The sequence below is a fragment of the Vigna radiata genome, chromosome 7, assembly GCF_000741045.1.
Source record: "Vigna radiata var. radiata cultivar VC1973A chromosome 7, Vradiata_ver6, whole genome shotgun sequence".
Classification (NCBI taxonomy): Eukaryota; Viridiplantae; Streptophyta; class Magnoliopsida; order Fabales; family Fabaceae; genus Vigna; species Vigna radiata.
The window spans coordinates 52,897,966-52,912,629 of NC_028357.1; the positions used below are offsets into that span (position 1 = coordinate 52,897,966).

The 14,664-nt window shown below is 35.3% G+C and overlaps 2 protein-coding genes and 1 long non-coding RNA gene across 5 annotated transcripts; 2 read left to right on the forward strand and 1 right to left on the reverse strand.

Moving 5' to 3' along the window:
- The first annotated feature begins 984 nt into the window (after positions 1-984).
- LOC106769074 (biotin carboxylase 1, chloroplastic) lies at positions 985-10,271 on the forward strand. The gene is made up of 17 exons (XM_014654537.2): positions 985-1,192; positions 1,297-1,356; positions 1,512-1,840; positions 1,942-2,083; positions 2,656-2,754; positions 2,857-2,913; positions 4,310-4,381; positions 5,013-5,102; positions 6,140-6,199; positions 6,653-6,838; positions 6,940-7,032; positions 7,101-7,182; positions 7,411-7,517; positions 8,102-8,177; positions 8,949-8,995; positions 9,116-9,178; positions 9,899-10,271. The coding sequence occupies exons 2-17, from the start codon at positions 1,300-1,302 to the stop codon at positions 9,923-9,925; spliced, it is 1,587 nt and encodes a 528-aa protein (XP_014510023.1). The 5' UTR covers positions 985-1,192; positions 1,297-1,299; the 3' UTR covers positions 9,926-10,271.
- A 181-nt stretch (positions 10,272-10,452) lies between these two features.
- On the reverse strand, positions 10,453-14,587 carry LOC106766642 (U-box domain-containing protein 35). The gene is made up of 10 exons (XM_022784266.1): positions 14,410-14,587; positions 14,078-14,196; positions 13,793-13,914; positions 13,337-13,548; positions 13,168-13,228; positions 12,502-12,796; positions 12,295-12,393; positions 11,761-12,171; positions 10,856-11,623; positions 10,453-10,778 (listed from the first exon to the last, which is right to left on the reverse strand). The coding sequence occupies exons 1-10, from the start codon at positions 14,585-14,587 to the stop codon at positions 10,710-10,712; spliced, it is 2,334 nt and encodes a 777-aa protein (XP_022639987.1). The 3' UTR covers positions 10,453-10,709.
- Positions 12,688-14,434, forward strand: LOC111242096. 3 transcript variants are annotated; one of them, XR_002668937.1, is made up of 4 exons: positions 12,688-12,814; positions 13,734-13,892; positions 14,094-14,181; positions 14,320-14,434. It is a non-coding gene; the product is annotated as an uncharacterized LOC111242096 (long non-coding RNA). The 3 variants fall into 3 exon arrangements; XR_002668936.1 differs by having other exon boundaries at positions 12,698-12,827; XR_002668938.1 differs by having other exon boundaries at positions 12,698-12,827; positions 14,097-14,181.
- Positions 14,588-14,664: the final 77 nt, after the last annotated feature.

A 14,664-nucleotide genomic window follows, 5' to 3' on the forward strand; every position in this document is an offset into this window, starting at 1 on the left:
TGCACTTCAACTGGGGATTGACATGTGAAATTATTTTAAAATATAATAAATGAAAATGTATTTTAAATTAGGTTAAATGTTTTTTTTATATTTAAACTATTGACTAAAATTGTATTTTGTACTTATATTTTATGAAAGGAAAATGTCTTCAAGATAGTAAATGTAAAATAGAGAGTTTTCATTTAAAGGAAATATGTAAATATTTACATATCCATATCCGTTTTCGTATATAATTTTAAAAGTTAAATATTATTCTAATATTCACACTCAATCAATACACAATTTTTCTATCAACATAAAATTAAATTCAATCAATAACGAAATTCATAAACATACCATTCCTTATCATACAAAATACATAAACATACCATTCCTTAACATATCACAAATCCTTAAATACAGGAAAATACTTACGTTATTAGGAAATAATGATTTGTAGACAGTTTGACTATTGATTAGATGTTGGATAAAGGGTGCAGATTAAAAATAGCAGGGAAATTGGCTTTTCTTAAGGGAACATTATTAAATCTATTGCTTAATTTTCGTGTTTGGTGGGGAAATTTGTTGTGCTGGAATTGCACTGATACAAGATATCAATAAGAAAAAAAGTACAAATAACAATAATATAAATATTTGTATACGACTGTAATGTTATATGACTACATTTTTTTTTAATTAACTTATCTTTCCATTTTAATGATTTTTTTTATTACGGTATGTGAGAGTAATTCATTACTAACTTCTAATACAAGTAATGAAGATATAAATATTTTATATAACTATACACTTATTTATTTTTTAGTTTAAATAACTCAAACTCTAGTTTTGTGTCATGATAAGTTAAACTCATTTCTATAATACAGAAACTAATTTTTACTCTAACAAATTGAACATAAACAGGCTTGAAGGCAGAAAGAGACCCAATTATTGTGGGCCACGTAGCAGTCCATTTTTGTAGAATGATAAAAGTTGAATGAAGGGTTGAGATGCAAGAAGTTGAACACTCTTACCTTCCAACTGCCAAAGTCCAACTAAACCAGCTTTTGCATTTAGATTTAGATTTAGGCGGAGCTTTCAATTTGGCACCTCCCTCGTTTCCATCGCCATCGGCATCAAAATTCACTCCCATCACAACACAACACAAATAACACATTCTCTCTTACACTCTCACCATTGCTATCATCTCAAATAGGTAAACCATTACTCGCTCCATTCACCACCTCTTCACAACCATTGTGTATAAATATTTCACTCACACGGACATTCGCCACTGCCTTTCTCTGTTTCTTTTTACAGGAAATGGAAGTCACACTCTCCGCATGCAAGTCCGTTAGCTCGCCTTCTCTTCCCATCTCAGTAAGCACTCTCTCGTTTTCTTCCATTTCCCTCGCAAAATTACAATTCCTAATCTCGCAGTAACAATGTCCGTTGATTAATTTGTTCCTTTAATATTGTTCCGTTGCTCTAAATCTGAATTTCAATCTGATCTGAATGGAAAACAACGAACCTAGGGTTTATCTGGGAGGAAGGGAGGGATTAAGAGTTCGCAATGCAGTTTCATATCAGGAACGAACGGAGTGAGGTTTCCTAGACAAGTAAGTCAGGTTACTCACCTTCGCAAACAGCGCCAAACGCGTCACTGTGGTGCTCTCCACGCGACTTGTAGCGGTGAGAAGATCCTGATCGCGAACAGAGGCGAGATTGCGGTTCGAGTGATTCGAACCGCTCGTGAAATGGGGATTCCTTGCGTAGCTGTGTACTCCATCATTGATAAGGACGCGCTTCATGTCAAATTGGCTGATGAAGCTGTTTGCATTGGCGAAGCGCCGAGTAACCAATCGTATGTTAGGCAGCTTTTTTATTTTTTTAGTTTCGGTTGCTTGTTTTGTGTTTTCCTATCTGCGTGTGGTTAATGTAATTTTTGTTGTTCTTTCTGTTCAGGTACTTGCTGATTCCGAATGTTCTGTCTGCTGCTATTAGCCGCAAATGCACGATGTTGCATCCCGGCTATGGTTTTCTTGCGGAGAATGCCGTGTTTGTTGAAATGTGCTGGGAACATGGAATCAACTTTATTGGGCCTAAAGTGAGTAGACCATGCAGCGTGTAGAAGCGTGTAGAATACATGTTTGTATGCTTTTTGTCTTGAGATTTTCCTAATTTAGAGTTTTACGATTGACTCACCTGGTTTGAATGAGGCCTATACGATCTATCCTATAAATCTTAAAACTTGCTTCTGTTTAAACTATCTTGAAGCCTGTAATTTGATTTCTAATTACTATAAATACACTGAGTCATAAAAATATTTGAAGTATTAGAATATATAGAAACAGTGAACTAGTGAGCTATGCTTGCTGAAAGCATTACATGGCTAAAATAATAGTAGTTTTAACCTGTATGCAAAATGTGCTTGCAGAGTGTGCTTGAAGAGTTCAGATTTTAAGCATTTTAATAGTTTAGGCCAAGCCAAGGGTGGCTTGCAAGTTATATATTGTCCCAAATTTTATTTTATTTGAATGGATTGATCTTAATTTTTAATGTTTTCTCTGTTGAGTATATTTAGATAATTTATTTCATACTGCTGTAAAACAAAAAATGATTTTATTATTTCCCTTTCAAGTTATATGGTAATGCTGAATATTTAGTTTAAACTTTCAGCCTGATAGTATTCGGGTTATGGGTGACAAATCAACTGCCAGAGAAACAATGAAGAAAGCAGGTGTTCCCACTGTTCCAGGAAGCGAGGGTCTTTTACAGGTATATTATTAGAGGCTTGTTAATAAGTAGCTTCAATGTTAAATTTGGAGGCCAATACCAGATTCTGTGACATCAATTTGATGAATTAAATTTATGGAACAGAGCACAGAAGAAGCTATCAGGCTGGCAAATGAGATTGGTTACCCTGTGATGATCAAGGTAGATTGCTTTATTATTTTGTATTTATAGTTTCGTGCCTATTTGAATAATTCGAATGTTTTGGATTGACGTAGATCATTGAACACTTGCATTATGCATCAAAATAATCTCATGTGTGAATCATAAAAGTAATATGTCTGAGTTAGAGGTATCTACTATGTTGGCACACTTTCATTTGTGTTTGAGTTTCTTGTATTTTTCCAACAGTGACAATGAGAAAAGTTATTTTCATCTCCAAGTATAACCCTCCATTTCTAGGCCTTAATTTAAGTGGTTATGGTTATGAGAGGTTAGGCAAAAGTGAACATGTCTGAGTTTCCTTTTCTTTACTCTGCCTTCCTTAAAATAATTTCGAATTTGAAAAGTTATAACCATAATAGGGTGAGACTATATTGTAAAAATGGAAAAAAAAAAGACTTTCTTCTGCAGACTTTTGTAATTACAGCCTACAGGCTGAAATAACATATTGCATCCGTTTTGGAACTCTACTACTTTTCTTGAAGTTCTTCTATATAGGGTTTCATGTACATATATTCAACTTTTTAGGCATATACTTGTGTACATATCCCATTTTCAGGGAAGTTTAAATAGGAGAGTTTATGATTCAGGAATATTTCTTTCAAAGTAATGATTGCCAATTTCAGTTGCTTAACTGTGTTATTTACTCCTTGCAGTGTCTCTAAAAGTAAGTTGACCATTGTTATGGTCGAGTCTTTCTTTGTCAAGTATACACTTGGTGTTGGGTTATAGTTGACTCAATTAGACTGGCAAAAAATGGAAAGGGTAGTAACACATTGATCTTGATAAAAGTAGTAATAATCATACTCATTTGTATAAATCAGCTTTTTTTACATGATTCTGCTTTCCTTTATATATTGCTGTAGAACCCTAACGATTGAACTCTATGCTCACTTGTTGCTTAGGACCAAAATGTGTTCTTGTGGTTGGTTATGTTGTAATTGTTTGTGGCCATGGATAGAGCTACAGTGATGGTCAATTTTGAATTTTTTTTTTGGTTGGAAATCTCACATCGACTAGAAATGTGATCAAATTTTAATATATAAATGGATAAAAATCTTACCTTGGAAGTTGGTTTTTTATGGTTGAATTTGGTTTAAATCTACTTTCTAAAATAGTATGCCTATCCTTGCAAGGTTTGTTGAGTCTATTGGACCACCCTTAAATATTTAGTTTGATGCTTGAGATGACCAATCGTTAGTGTGATAGTACGTGAGAGATCTGGTATATTCTAGTTTGTGGTGCATTGAAAAGAAAAATTTTAGTCTCTACAGGTTTCGACATGATTCATTTCATTTCTGATTAAAAGAGAATTGTGAAGTTTTTCTTTAGAGTGTTTAACAACTTCTTGTAAACTGGCAACATTGGTGTTTCTTAGGCAACAGCTGGTGGTGGAGGACGTGGCATGCGTCTTGCTAAAGAACCTGATGAATTTGTGAAGTTGTTGCAGGTATTTCTTTTTATGTTGTCTGCACTACGGAACTAGTTACAATCTTTAGTTTCTTATTTTTTGTAATAGCTATAGTATGGAAACTTTGATGATCAAGAGTTTGATTTTTTCAGATATTTTAGTGTGTTTAGTTTTGAAATCATAACACTTTAAAATTTCTTAGTGTGTTTAGTTTCTTTTTTCCTCTTAAAAAAGTCAAAATCTTAATCAAATTTCTGATTATTTTGAGAAGCAGCTTTGCATATCTCCTAAAAACCCTTCAAATCACCTTATATTTGTAACCAGCCTTTTTCAAAAATCTGGTTAAGGAAAAAAAACTGAAGCGAGAGTGCTTGCACCTTGAGGACAGTTATTTACCACATCTATTTTCTAGTTATGTAATGAATTAAGATTTCTTAGTAATGTGCTTGGGGCCAATTGGTAGAACAAGGTTTTGTGGAGTTTCTTTCTTGCAGCAATTGTTCTGAAATGAAAACTGCTGTTTTATTGCTAGACCATCTAATGGATTCTGATGGAAGGGAGATGATTTTTTTAATTGTAAATAGTTGTAGGCTAGTAGAGCTTATCCCGTTGATGTGGAGTAGACATGCATATTTGGTGATTTTCTTTTTTCAATTTGATTTATTTGCAGCAAGCTAAGAGTGAAGCCGCTGCTGCATTTGGCAATGATGGGGTTTATTTGGAGAAGTACATTCAAAACCCAAGGCACATTGAGTTCCAGGTAATGCTATCTTTAAGGGAATATGTGGAAAACACCCGAATTAGGATTTACTTAAGAACTTGAACTTTTGCATTTGAGAAATGTAATAACTGATTGTTTTTTGTTTACATCAAAATACAAAGGTCCTGGTTATCTTGGAGGCTCAGAAGTAGATACTATTAATGTCATTATTCAATTTGATTTACTAAATTCAGTCAATAATGAAAGTCTGAAGCCTAAAAAATTTCATAATTTATACTGTTGTTAACCTTTTAAATTCCTTATTTTATGTTTGTTAGTGTTAGTATACTACAGTTAAATAGTTGATATGTAATATACTATGGAATTTTCTCTGTATTTTGTACAAGTGTTTTCTGTGTATTTGTACAACTGTCAACATTAGGCAGCTGTCAGTAAATGACTCCTTTATAAGTCAGTGTACTTGTGATTGATTAAGTAATTGAATAATACACAGATTCATTCATCGTTATTTTCTCTCTTCTCTGTTTCATTTATCTCAGATGTTATCATGAACTATTTTTCTTGATGACACTGGTTCTGCGCATCTCTTGGTCTTGCTCTCCTTCACGACTCTGGTTTCACAATTGTGATTGACGTGTTCATTGTTTGGTGTCACACTTGTGATTGACGTGTTTGTTGGTTGGTTTCACAATCGGTGCTGGTTCTTCAGCCAATTCTTGTCTTTGTTCTTGTTCGCGTCTTTGATTCTTGTTTGTGACTGTGATTGACGTGTTCGCTTTGATTCATTCTTGTGTTTTGTTCTCGTGGCAATTTCATGGATAATACAATTAATTATTTAACCACATATTCTGGCTATATGTTAAAGCAGGTTGGAAAAAGCTGTGATGGTCATTGACTAAGCAGTTAGTCTTATAATTGATTTGACAAATTCCTTGTATGATTTGAGTTACAGATTACAAAATTAATTTATTATTGTTAAGTGTTTAAGTCCTGTTGAATTACTTAAAGATTAATACTTTCTGATTGTTGGTGATTGTTTGGAGTTGTAATCCTCCCGTGTGCTTCATGGATGACAGGTTCTTGCAGATAAATATGGTAATGTTGTTCACTTTGGAGAACGTGATTGCAGCATCCAGGTACTGCAAACTGAACTTCATTTCTATCTGTCTGCTTAGTTTTCCAAAATTATGTAAAATGATATTGAACATAAAATAATAACTGTATTTTCAAACTTGTAATTTCTGACATAGGTGAACTAATGATAAAAAACTGAACATAAAGTAATTAAAATATGTATGGTTTGCATTTCTGACTAGAGTATTTTATTTTGTTTTTATAACTCTGCATTGTGAGAAACTAAAGTAATGTTATAGGCAATAATTGAAGCAACTGCCATCACTGTCACAATGATTCTTTTATGGTTTTTTCAATTATATTTTTGTTCACTATGGAGTTTCCTATGTATATCTCATATTGCTTGATAACAAATTGCAGATACGTGTGACAAATTGTTATGATTTAGTTTCTGTTTTCTGTTTATGTTGTACCCATAATGAATTCTGTTAATGGTGTTTTTTTTTTCCATGCAGAGGCGTAATCAGAAACTGCTGGAAGAAGCACCGTCTCCTGCCCTGACCCCTGAGTTGCGAAAGGCAATGGGAGATGCAGCGGTTGCAGCTGCTGCATCTATTGGTTACATAGGTGTTGGAACAGTGGAGTTCCTTTTGGATGAAAGGGGTTCCTTTTACTTCATGGAGATGAACACTCGTATCCAGGTTCAAACTAATTTATGTCATTACTTGTTTTATATGAAATGAAACCTAGGAAATTTTCAATATTTTTGTGAATAATTTCCATTATTTTATTCTTGAGTCAGGTTGAGCATCCCGTGACAGAGATGATTTCCTCAACAGATTTGATAGAAGAGCAAATTCGTGTTGCAATGGGAGAAAAACTTAGAGTCAAACAGGTAATACATGTATATTTTACTTTTGATTCTTTAGAATCTTACTCTTATTTTAAATTTTTTTTCCGCAGGAGGATATTGTGCTCAGAGGACATTCTATTGAATGTCGTATCAATGCAGAAGATGCTTTTAAGGGATTTAGACCAGGGCCAGGTATCCCAGCCTTGATGTATTTATGCAAGTTTATGTCAGAAGTAAACAAAATCACAGCTTAATGCTTACTTATAGCGCAACAGATTTCATACATATTTTAGATCATTTGGTCAATTAGCTTTTCCATCATTTGAATTATGTTGTGCCAAGTGCTTGCATTTTATGGTTTTTTCAATCTTTTATTTAGAAAGTTTATTGATCGAAGGAAACTTCTTCCTCGAATAACAGGTAGAATTACAGCATACTTGCCATCTGGAGGCCCATTTGTCAGAATGGATAGCCATGTTTATCCTGATTATGTTGTTCCTCCAAGCTATGACTCCCTTCTTGGAAAGGTGAGCCTATTTGTTCTCTTTTATAGCTTTGATTTGTCATCCTACCCTGGATTGTTATACTAGATAATTTATGTTTGATCCCTATGACATCAAATATGTGTAACCTCTTTCTGTCCTGTGTATATAAATTTCTTAGCTATACTTTTCAATGTAATCAATGACAACTTCAATATATAATACAAAAATATATTTGTCATGCTCTTTTCCTTGGAAACCCAACTGCATTTTATGTTGGCTTCTTTTCTTGATGTCTGGGCTTTTGGATTGAAGAAATGACAGGTTATAATAAATATAAATTAAATTCACTGAATTTGTTAAAAGGAGAATGTATTACCTATTGGTATGTGATTTGTAATTGGTCATTTTTCCCCACGGAAGTGGAGAGTGTTATAATGGGTTACAAAAATAGAAGAGGTTCAAAATATCAAATGAACAGGATGTAATACATTCTAAATGCCAGTTTTAATTTATATTCAATTTATGTTGTGAGGAAGCTTAGATGTGATACTACCCGGAACTATGAGTAAAGTGTGCTATTTGTTTAAAACTCACACTCTTGTCTTGACTTTGTGAACTTTTTGTAGCTGATTGTATGGGCTCCAAATAGAGAAAAAGCCATTGAACGCATGAAAAGGGCTCTTGATGACACAGTTATCACAGGTAAGTTAATTTGATTTTTATGATCGTGATTATTCTGTCAAATATCTATACTTAGTGTCAGTTGCATGCCTGAATCCGAAAAAGACCCAAAACAATTAAATACTTTTCCTTTGCATCATTAAAGAACTAGGTCCTCACCCTCTGTGGTTTGAAACAAATTGAAGGAGGTGCAGTTGACTAACCCAAAGGATATCATTTGAACTTTGTCACAGAGATTGCCAAGTTAAAACACTTCAGTTTTAAAAAGAATCTGAAGATGATCTTGATTCTATTTTAAACCAAGTTCAATTTTGTTTTAAATAAATGTGCTTGCTGTAGGTCCATTGCATGATTGAAGCCTGAATAGGCTGAAACAATCTAATACTTGTCATTTTCTCCCTGGTCAATATGCTTGCACAAAGATAAAGAACCAAATCCTCGTTTTCTGTTGCTTGAAACAGATTCATGAGTTGTAGTTTTCTGGTCCAAGAAATCATATCCATTGAACTTACTCCGTTTCAAAGATCTCCAATTTTAAACCCTTGATTTTTAAAACGATGCTGCAGTTCTGGCAATACTTAGTTTTTTGGCTAGCAGAATCTGGGTTTAGATGGAAATATATTGTTACAGTCTAGATCCTTTTACACACACCAGATGCTAGTCAGTTTGGTGTGGTAGGTTATGGCTCAGAGCAGAGGCTCGTGTGCTTGTGATGTAGGATTTATAACTAACCTGATTTTCTAGATCTATTTTTTAAGTTCGATTAAATTAATAATTTGTGTCTTGATACAGGAGTCCCTACCACAATTGATTATCATAAACTTATCCTCGACATAGAGGTTAGTGTGCCTTTTATGTACTTTTGGTAGCATGTATCCTTTAGCAATATTTTCTGTTGGTCAGAAGTCAGAGTTTAAACGACTAAATTTAATATATGTGATATATTCATCGTATTGCAGGATTTCAGAAACGGAAAAGTTGATACTGCATTTATTCCAAAACATGAGGAAGAGTTGGCAATGGTAAGAATTTATTAATCTTGAAAATATTAATGTCCCTATCAATGGGCTTAAAAATTATATTTCCTTGTTGGTTGGAGTTGCTTCAGAACAATTTTGGTACGAAATACTTTTTGAATCATACGCTGAATCCTTTAAGATTATCTATCATGATATAGAAGTTGAAATATCTACAAATTTTGGCTCGTAGAATCAGGGTTTGGATCACATACAGAAATGTAGTGTCTAGTTCCTTGCGCTTAAGTTGTTAGTAAGTTTGGTATGATAGGTCATCAGATGCTCATGTGTGTGTGATGTAGGATTTATAATTAAGCCAATTTTTGGGATATAGTGCACAATACTCGCATGATCACGAAATGATTGGTATAAAACTAATGTTTTCCCACTGCTCATGAGTACGGTGACACTGTCATGGAAGACTTCTTATTAGACTGTAGTTAACTAAATCATTAGGTGTTTGCGTTATGTCAAAATGCCGTGTAGAAGATGTAGGGCTGCTGGCAAGTCTGTGAACAGAAGGCGTTCTTCAGTAATCTTGTAGAATGCATAAAAATAAGAGTAGTCCTATTGCTGATAGCACGGGGCATCCTTGCTAATGTATTATTGGAGTTTCTAAACCCACACGTTAAGAAAATATTCTTAATTTTCCTGTGATAATAGTTTCTTTTGACATTTTTGTTTGATTTTGTAAGTTATTTGATTTGCTGTCCTCTTCAAATGCAGCCTCCGCAGAAGTTGGTACTGAGCTAACAGGTTGAATGAACTAGTTGGCTCAACTGCCTGAAGGATATGATTTTGTGGTGCTGCTTAGTTGTAATCACCTTATCGTCAGTGCTTGGAAGTTAAAAGTTTGAATGAAATTTTGATAATTAGTCTCGTACATTCCTATTTCTTCACATAATTTTATCGTAAAATCAGTTTATCTCATTTGATTTCATCCCAAATATTAGTGCAAGAAATTGGGAGTAGCTCCTTGCTTTTAGTCGTAGTTGCTACATTGGTTATTAGTTGTAATTCTTGTATTAAGAGCTCGTGTTAGATACAGTAATAAAAACTTGACATGATTCTAACCGGCTTGAATTGTTATATGGATCAATTGGTGTCGCTAGCTAGATTATCTTTTTCCCACGGTTATTTTATTACTAGTATTCAAGGTGAATGAGATGATTTAATACTGTCTGTCCTATTCGACTGTTCGTGCCCTTTATGCATTAGCCACTGAATATGAGCTATGATTTTAGTAAGGCGCAATTTGAGGAATAAAGTAGAGGCAACCTTCACCCAAAAAAAGAAGTTAAACGTGACGTGTGTTTATTCTGATTAAAACCCTAACAAAATTCTTTTTAAGTGTTTTGTCCTTTAGTACATTTAACGAGGTTAATACTTAAAGAACTGTAGTTTTGCATTCAGTTGAATCAAATTGTAAGCTACATATTTTATATATTCACAAAAATCGGCTGTGACAGACATGGTGGATACACTTGTAAGTTTCTCTAGGATAAACTAAGGTAGGCGTTGAAGTGCATTTTGCATATTAATCATGTGAGCTTGACTGGGTTTCATATCCGGACATTCCTGACGTTGACCCGTCACTCATGGAGTTCTACGAGATAAAAATATGATGTTAGTGGCCATAATATAAGCTAAAGAAACAAAAAGTAACTAATGACAGTGACTCACTTGAGCTGAGGAAATGGGGTAGTTTGAGTAGTTGTAGTTGCTCCTTGTGGGAGCACCGAACATCATCATCATGGGCATGTTATCTTCAGCAAAGTCTCTGAGTTTATTGAGCTCGGGCAATACAACCTTTGCAAGATCAGGTCTATCTTTTCTTTTCATTTCTGCACACGCCAAGGCAAGCTGGGCAAAACGCAAGGCATGTTCAATTGGCCAGTCCTCAACGGCTGGGTCAAGCATCTCCGCAAAAGTTCCCTTCTCAATAGCTCTTTCAACATGGTGAGTCAGACCCATTGGTGGCTTTGCTGTTATTATCTGTAAAAGCATGATCCCCAATGAATAAATGTCAGATTTGGTTCCCAGCATGCCCGTTTGCTGATACTCAGGGTCAATGTAACAGAAAGTTCCCGCAGTTGATGTCATTCGATACTGTGTGACACTGTCTTCAACTGAAGCCGGAACAAGCCTGGCCAATCCCACATCACTGATCTTGCTCACGAAGTTACGGTCAAGCAAAATATTCCCAGGTTTCAAGTCACGGTGCACAAGTGGTTCTGGCTTTGTCTGGTGTAGGAAAAGGAGCCCAGTTGCAATCTCTGCAGCAATTCGGAATCTCAGCTGCCAGGGAAGAGCTCTTTTGTTGCCCCTCCGAAAGAGGCAATCATCCAAACTTCCATTAGCCATATATTCGTATACCAAGCAGCCAAACTCTGGGCATGCTCCAAGGAGAAGAACCATATTTGGATGCCTTATGCTACTTAGCACTTCAATCTGCACGCACCAAATTCAAAAGCCATTCATTCAGCCATAGTCCATTGATTACCTCAAATGACAATGAATAGAAATACGATAATAAAGGTTCTATTGGACATAAATCATGTACAAGTTTCTGTTCTCGTTTTCCATACCTCCTGCTGAAACTGTGCTTGTCCCTGAGCTGCATCTGGTTTCAATATCTTCACTGCAACTGGTGTGTGATCTAGTTCACATCTGTAGACTGGCCCGTAACCACCTTCACCGACCTTGAGAGAGTTCGAAAATAAATTCGTTGCTTCTTCTATTTCCTCTATAGTGTACTTTCTGTACCTGGCGGAACAGTGTGAAAACATATCTGTAGTCTTCTTCTTATGCCCAGATTCTACAGTCATTCTCTTTCGTGCTTCCAACTCTGCAATTTTTCGAGATGTTTCTGCTGCTTCCATGGCAGCTACACATTTTGCTTTCTCCTTCTCATCCATTGACAATGCTATTTCTTCAGTTGATCGTGCCTCTTCCATTTTCCTTTGTTCTTCCACTTTCCAACGCTGAAGTTCTAGTGCCTTTTGGAGAATAGTGCCAATAAGTCAGTACATATTTAATAGGTTACATTTATCAATTCCATGACCTGGCAGTCGTATTCTTAGAATTTGCATGTTTCGACTAAATAAAAATTTGTAAGGTACCTTTTGCTTAGCTGTCATAGCCTCTTTGCATGCAGTACTGTACATTTCCATCTGCTTCAGTTCTAGCTTCAGTCTCCTCATTTCAGCTTCCACTTCATCCTATGGTTTAGTGAAGATATTTGTCAAATCTTGGTCTTGAAACATTTAGAAAATCAATCGTGATTGTTTTGGCGTATTAATTATAATATATATATTTATAGTTCTTACTGAGGCTGAAAATATGGACGATGACATTGATGTCCCACTGTCTTGTGAACTGAATGAGAAGTCACCACGATCAATTGATTTGGCTCCTGAGAATGAAGAGCCATAGCTTCTCATATCAAAATCTGAGCCTGTTGAAAGCCGGGGATTTATACAAGAGTCCATTTCATCATACATTGAAGGGAACATCCTATCAACACTAGGCCTTCCACTGCTCACGAATGAAATATCAGAGTCAGCGATGGAGGACTCGTACGATCTGTAACTTCCTCCTCTACCAGGTCTTGTGAAGGGTGATCTGTCAACAGAATATCAAGTTAGTCCTCTCAGTAAGCCCTGAAATCTTTCTGAAGCTTAATAATCATCAATCTCTAACTCTCATGTACATCTCCATTGTAGAACACATTGAAGTTGCTAATTAGCATTCTTGTGCTCCTTAAATGGAAATGATGTCATTGCAGCTTATTTGATTTTGAAATTTGAACATGCAAGGTTTCTACTCCATTCTCATCAAGAATGATTTCTGGTTTTCTTTTGTACTGTGAAAGAAATTTCCTAATATGGATGGGGTGCTTGTGTATCTATATATTTGTTATGAAATTGAAGTGTGCTATGTTTTTTTCATAATAACTTTATGTCACTCCAACTACGGATTCACGTGGTACTTACATTATGTCGTCTTCATCTGCTGGTTGTTGGTGGACAATGTAGGGTACCTTCTCCATTGATGCTGTCATATATACATATGAATCCAGTGTTTTATGAACAATGTTACCAAAAATTAGAAAAAGTTAGACAAAAATATACAGGCCAAAGATTAAAAGAGAAATTGGCATACGTCGTGCTAGGGCAGGATTGCGTGTTAGGTGTGGATCCATTCTCCCAGGAGTTTGAAGAGATTGCTGCGGTTGCAGTGTATTGTTACGAGGTGGAGGTTTAGCAGTAGCAGTTTTCACCGATGCGATTTTTCCTTTGGAAATTATGTACACAGTACAGAATGGTGGTGCCCCTTTCGACACAAGACTTGGAACATCCGATGTTCTAAATCTTCTGTCATAAATAAAATTTCAAAATATTAGAATTCTGCATTATTATCATAGTTGTACCTAATCTTCTTACGCCAAAGTCTCTCAATATGATCTTAAAACAAAGTTAAATTCATACAATGTGTTTTTCCTCTTTAGCCAATTAACCATTGTTGTAATTGCAATATTGTTTTTGCTAATGTTTGTTAGATTGGTCGAGATCAAGCAAACTCGTTTGAATTAGTGTTTGCTGAATAGGGAATTCTTACCTTACAAGACCACTCCTTGAAGGTGCCCCAAGTACCAGAAGCTCGATGGCGTATTTAGAAATACCTTCTATTAATCCCTTGCTTATATCTACGTCATCCAGTAAGACCTCTTTGCATTGTATCTGTTTTGAATCGAGAAGAAAAACATTTGAAAACGAAACGAATTTAGAGTAAAAAAGTCAGATTCCGAACAACAACAAAACTGAATCTCATTTCACTGAAAGCAAGCCCTCTTAATGGCATGAACACAAGAAATGAAAGGAGCAATTATATGTCAGAACTAACACTTTTTCTATTGCAGAAGACCCGAAACGAAGCGAAAAGTTCTTTAGATTCGTTGTCCATCTGTTGCATGTATGCTCTAGCCACATCGTCGTTGCCATCAAGAGGTACAAGATTTCCCGCTGTATTCATAATCATTCAAGTCACCAATGTATGTCACAAAATATCTCTTGCAAAAAGAGCAATTCATGGTGCACATAACAATAAATTGGAATTATATTAAACACCACCAATGCATTGTGCAGATATTGTCACAAAATTGGCCTTCCATATTTCAGACAAATACATATAGGCATAGAGCAATCAATTATATGAAATGTAGGTTCGACGATTACTTGGTGTAGGAATGGAAGATGCTCTCTGTCTAACATGGAGCAGTAAGAGCGCTTGATCTTTGGGAAGAAGATTATCAACAGCCCATTTTGCTGCATATTGGCTTGTTTTGTTATTTTCAATTGCCACTGCTACCACGCGTCCTGCACCTATCTTCTTCTCCTGAACCAACCTTGACATCCTTTTTTTTTTCCTTGTGAACACTTCAAAGTATTCACCAGCTCAGAAAAAAATTGATGTTCAAGATAAATTCAATC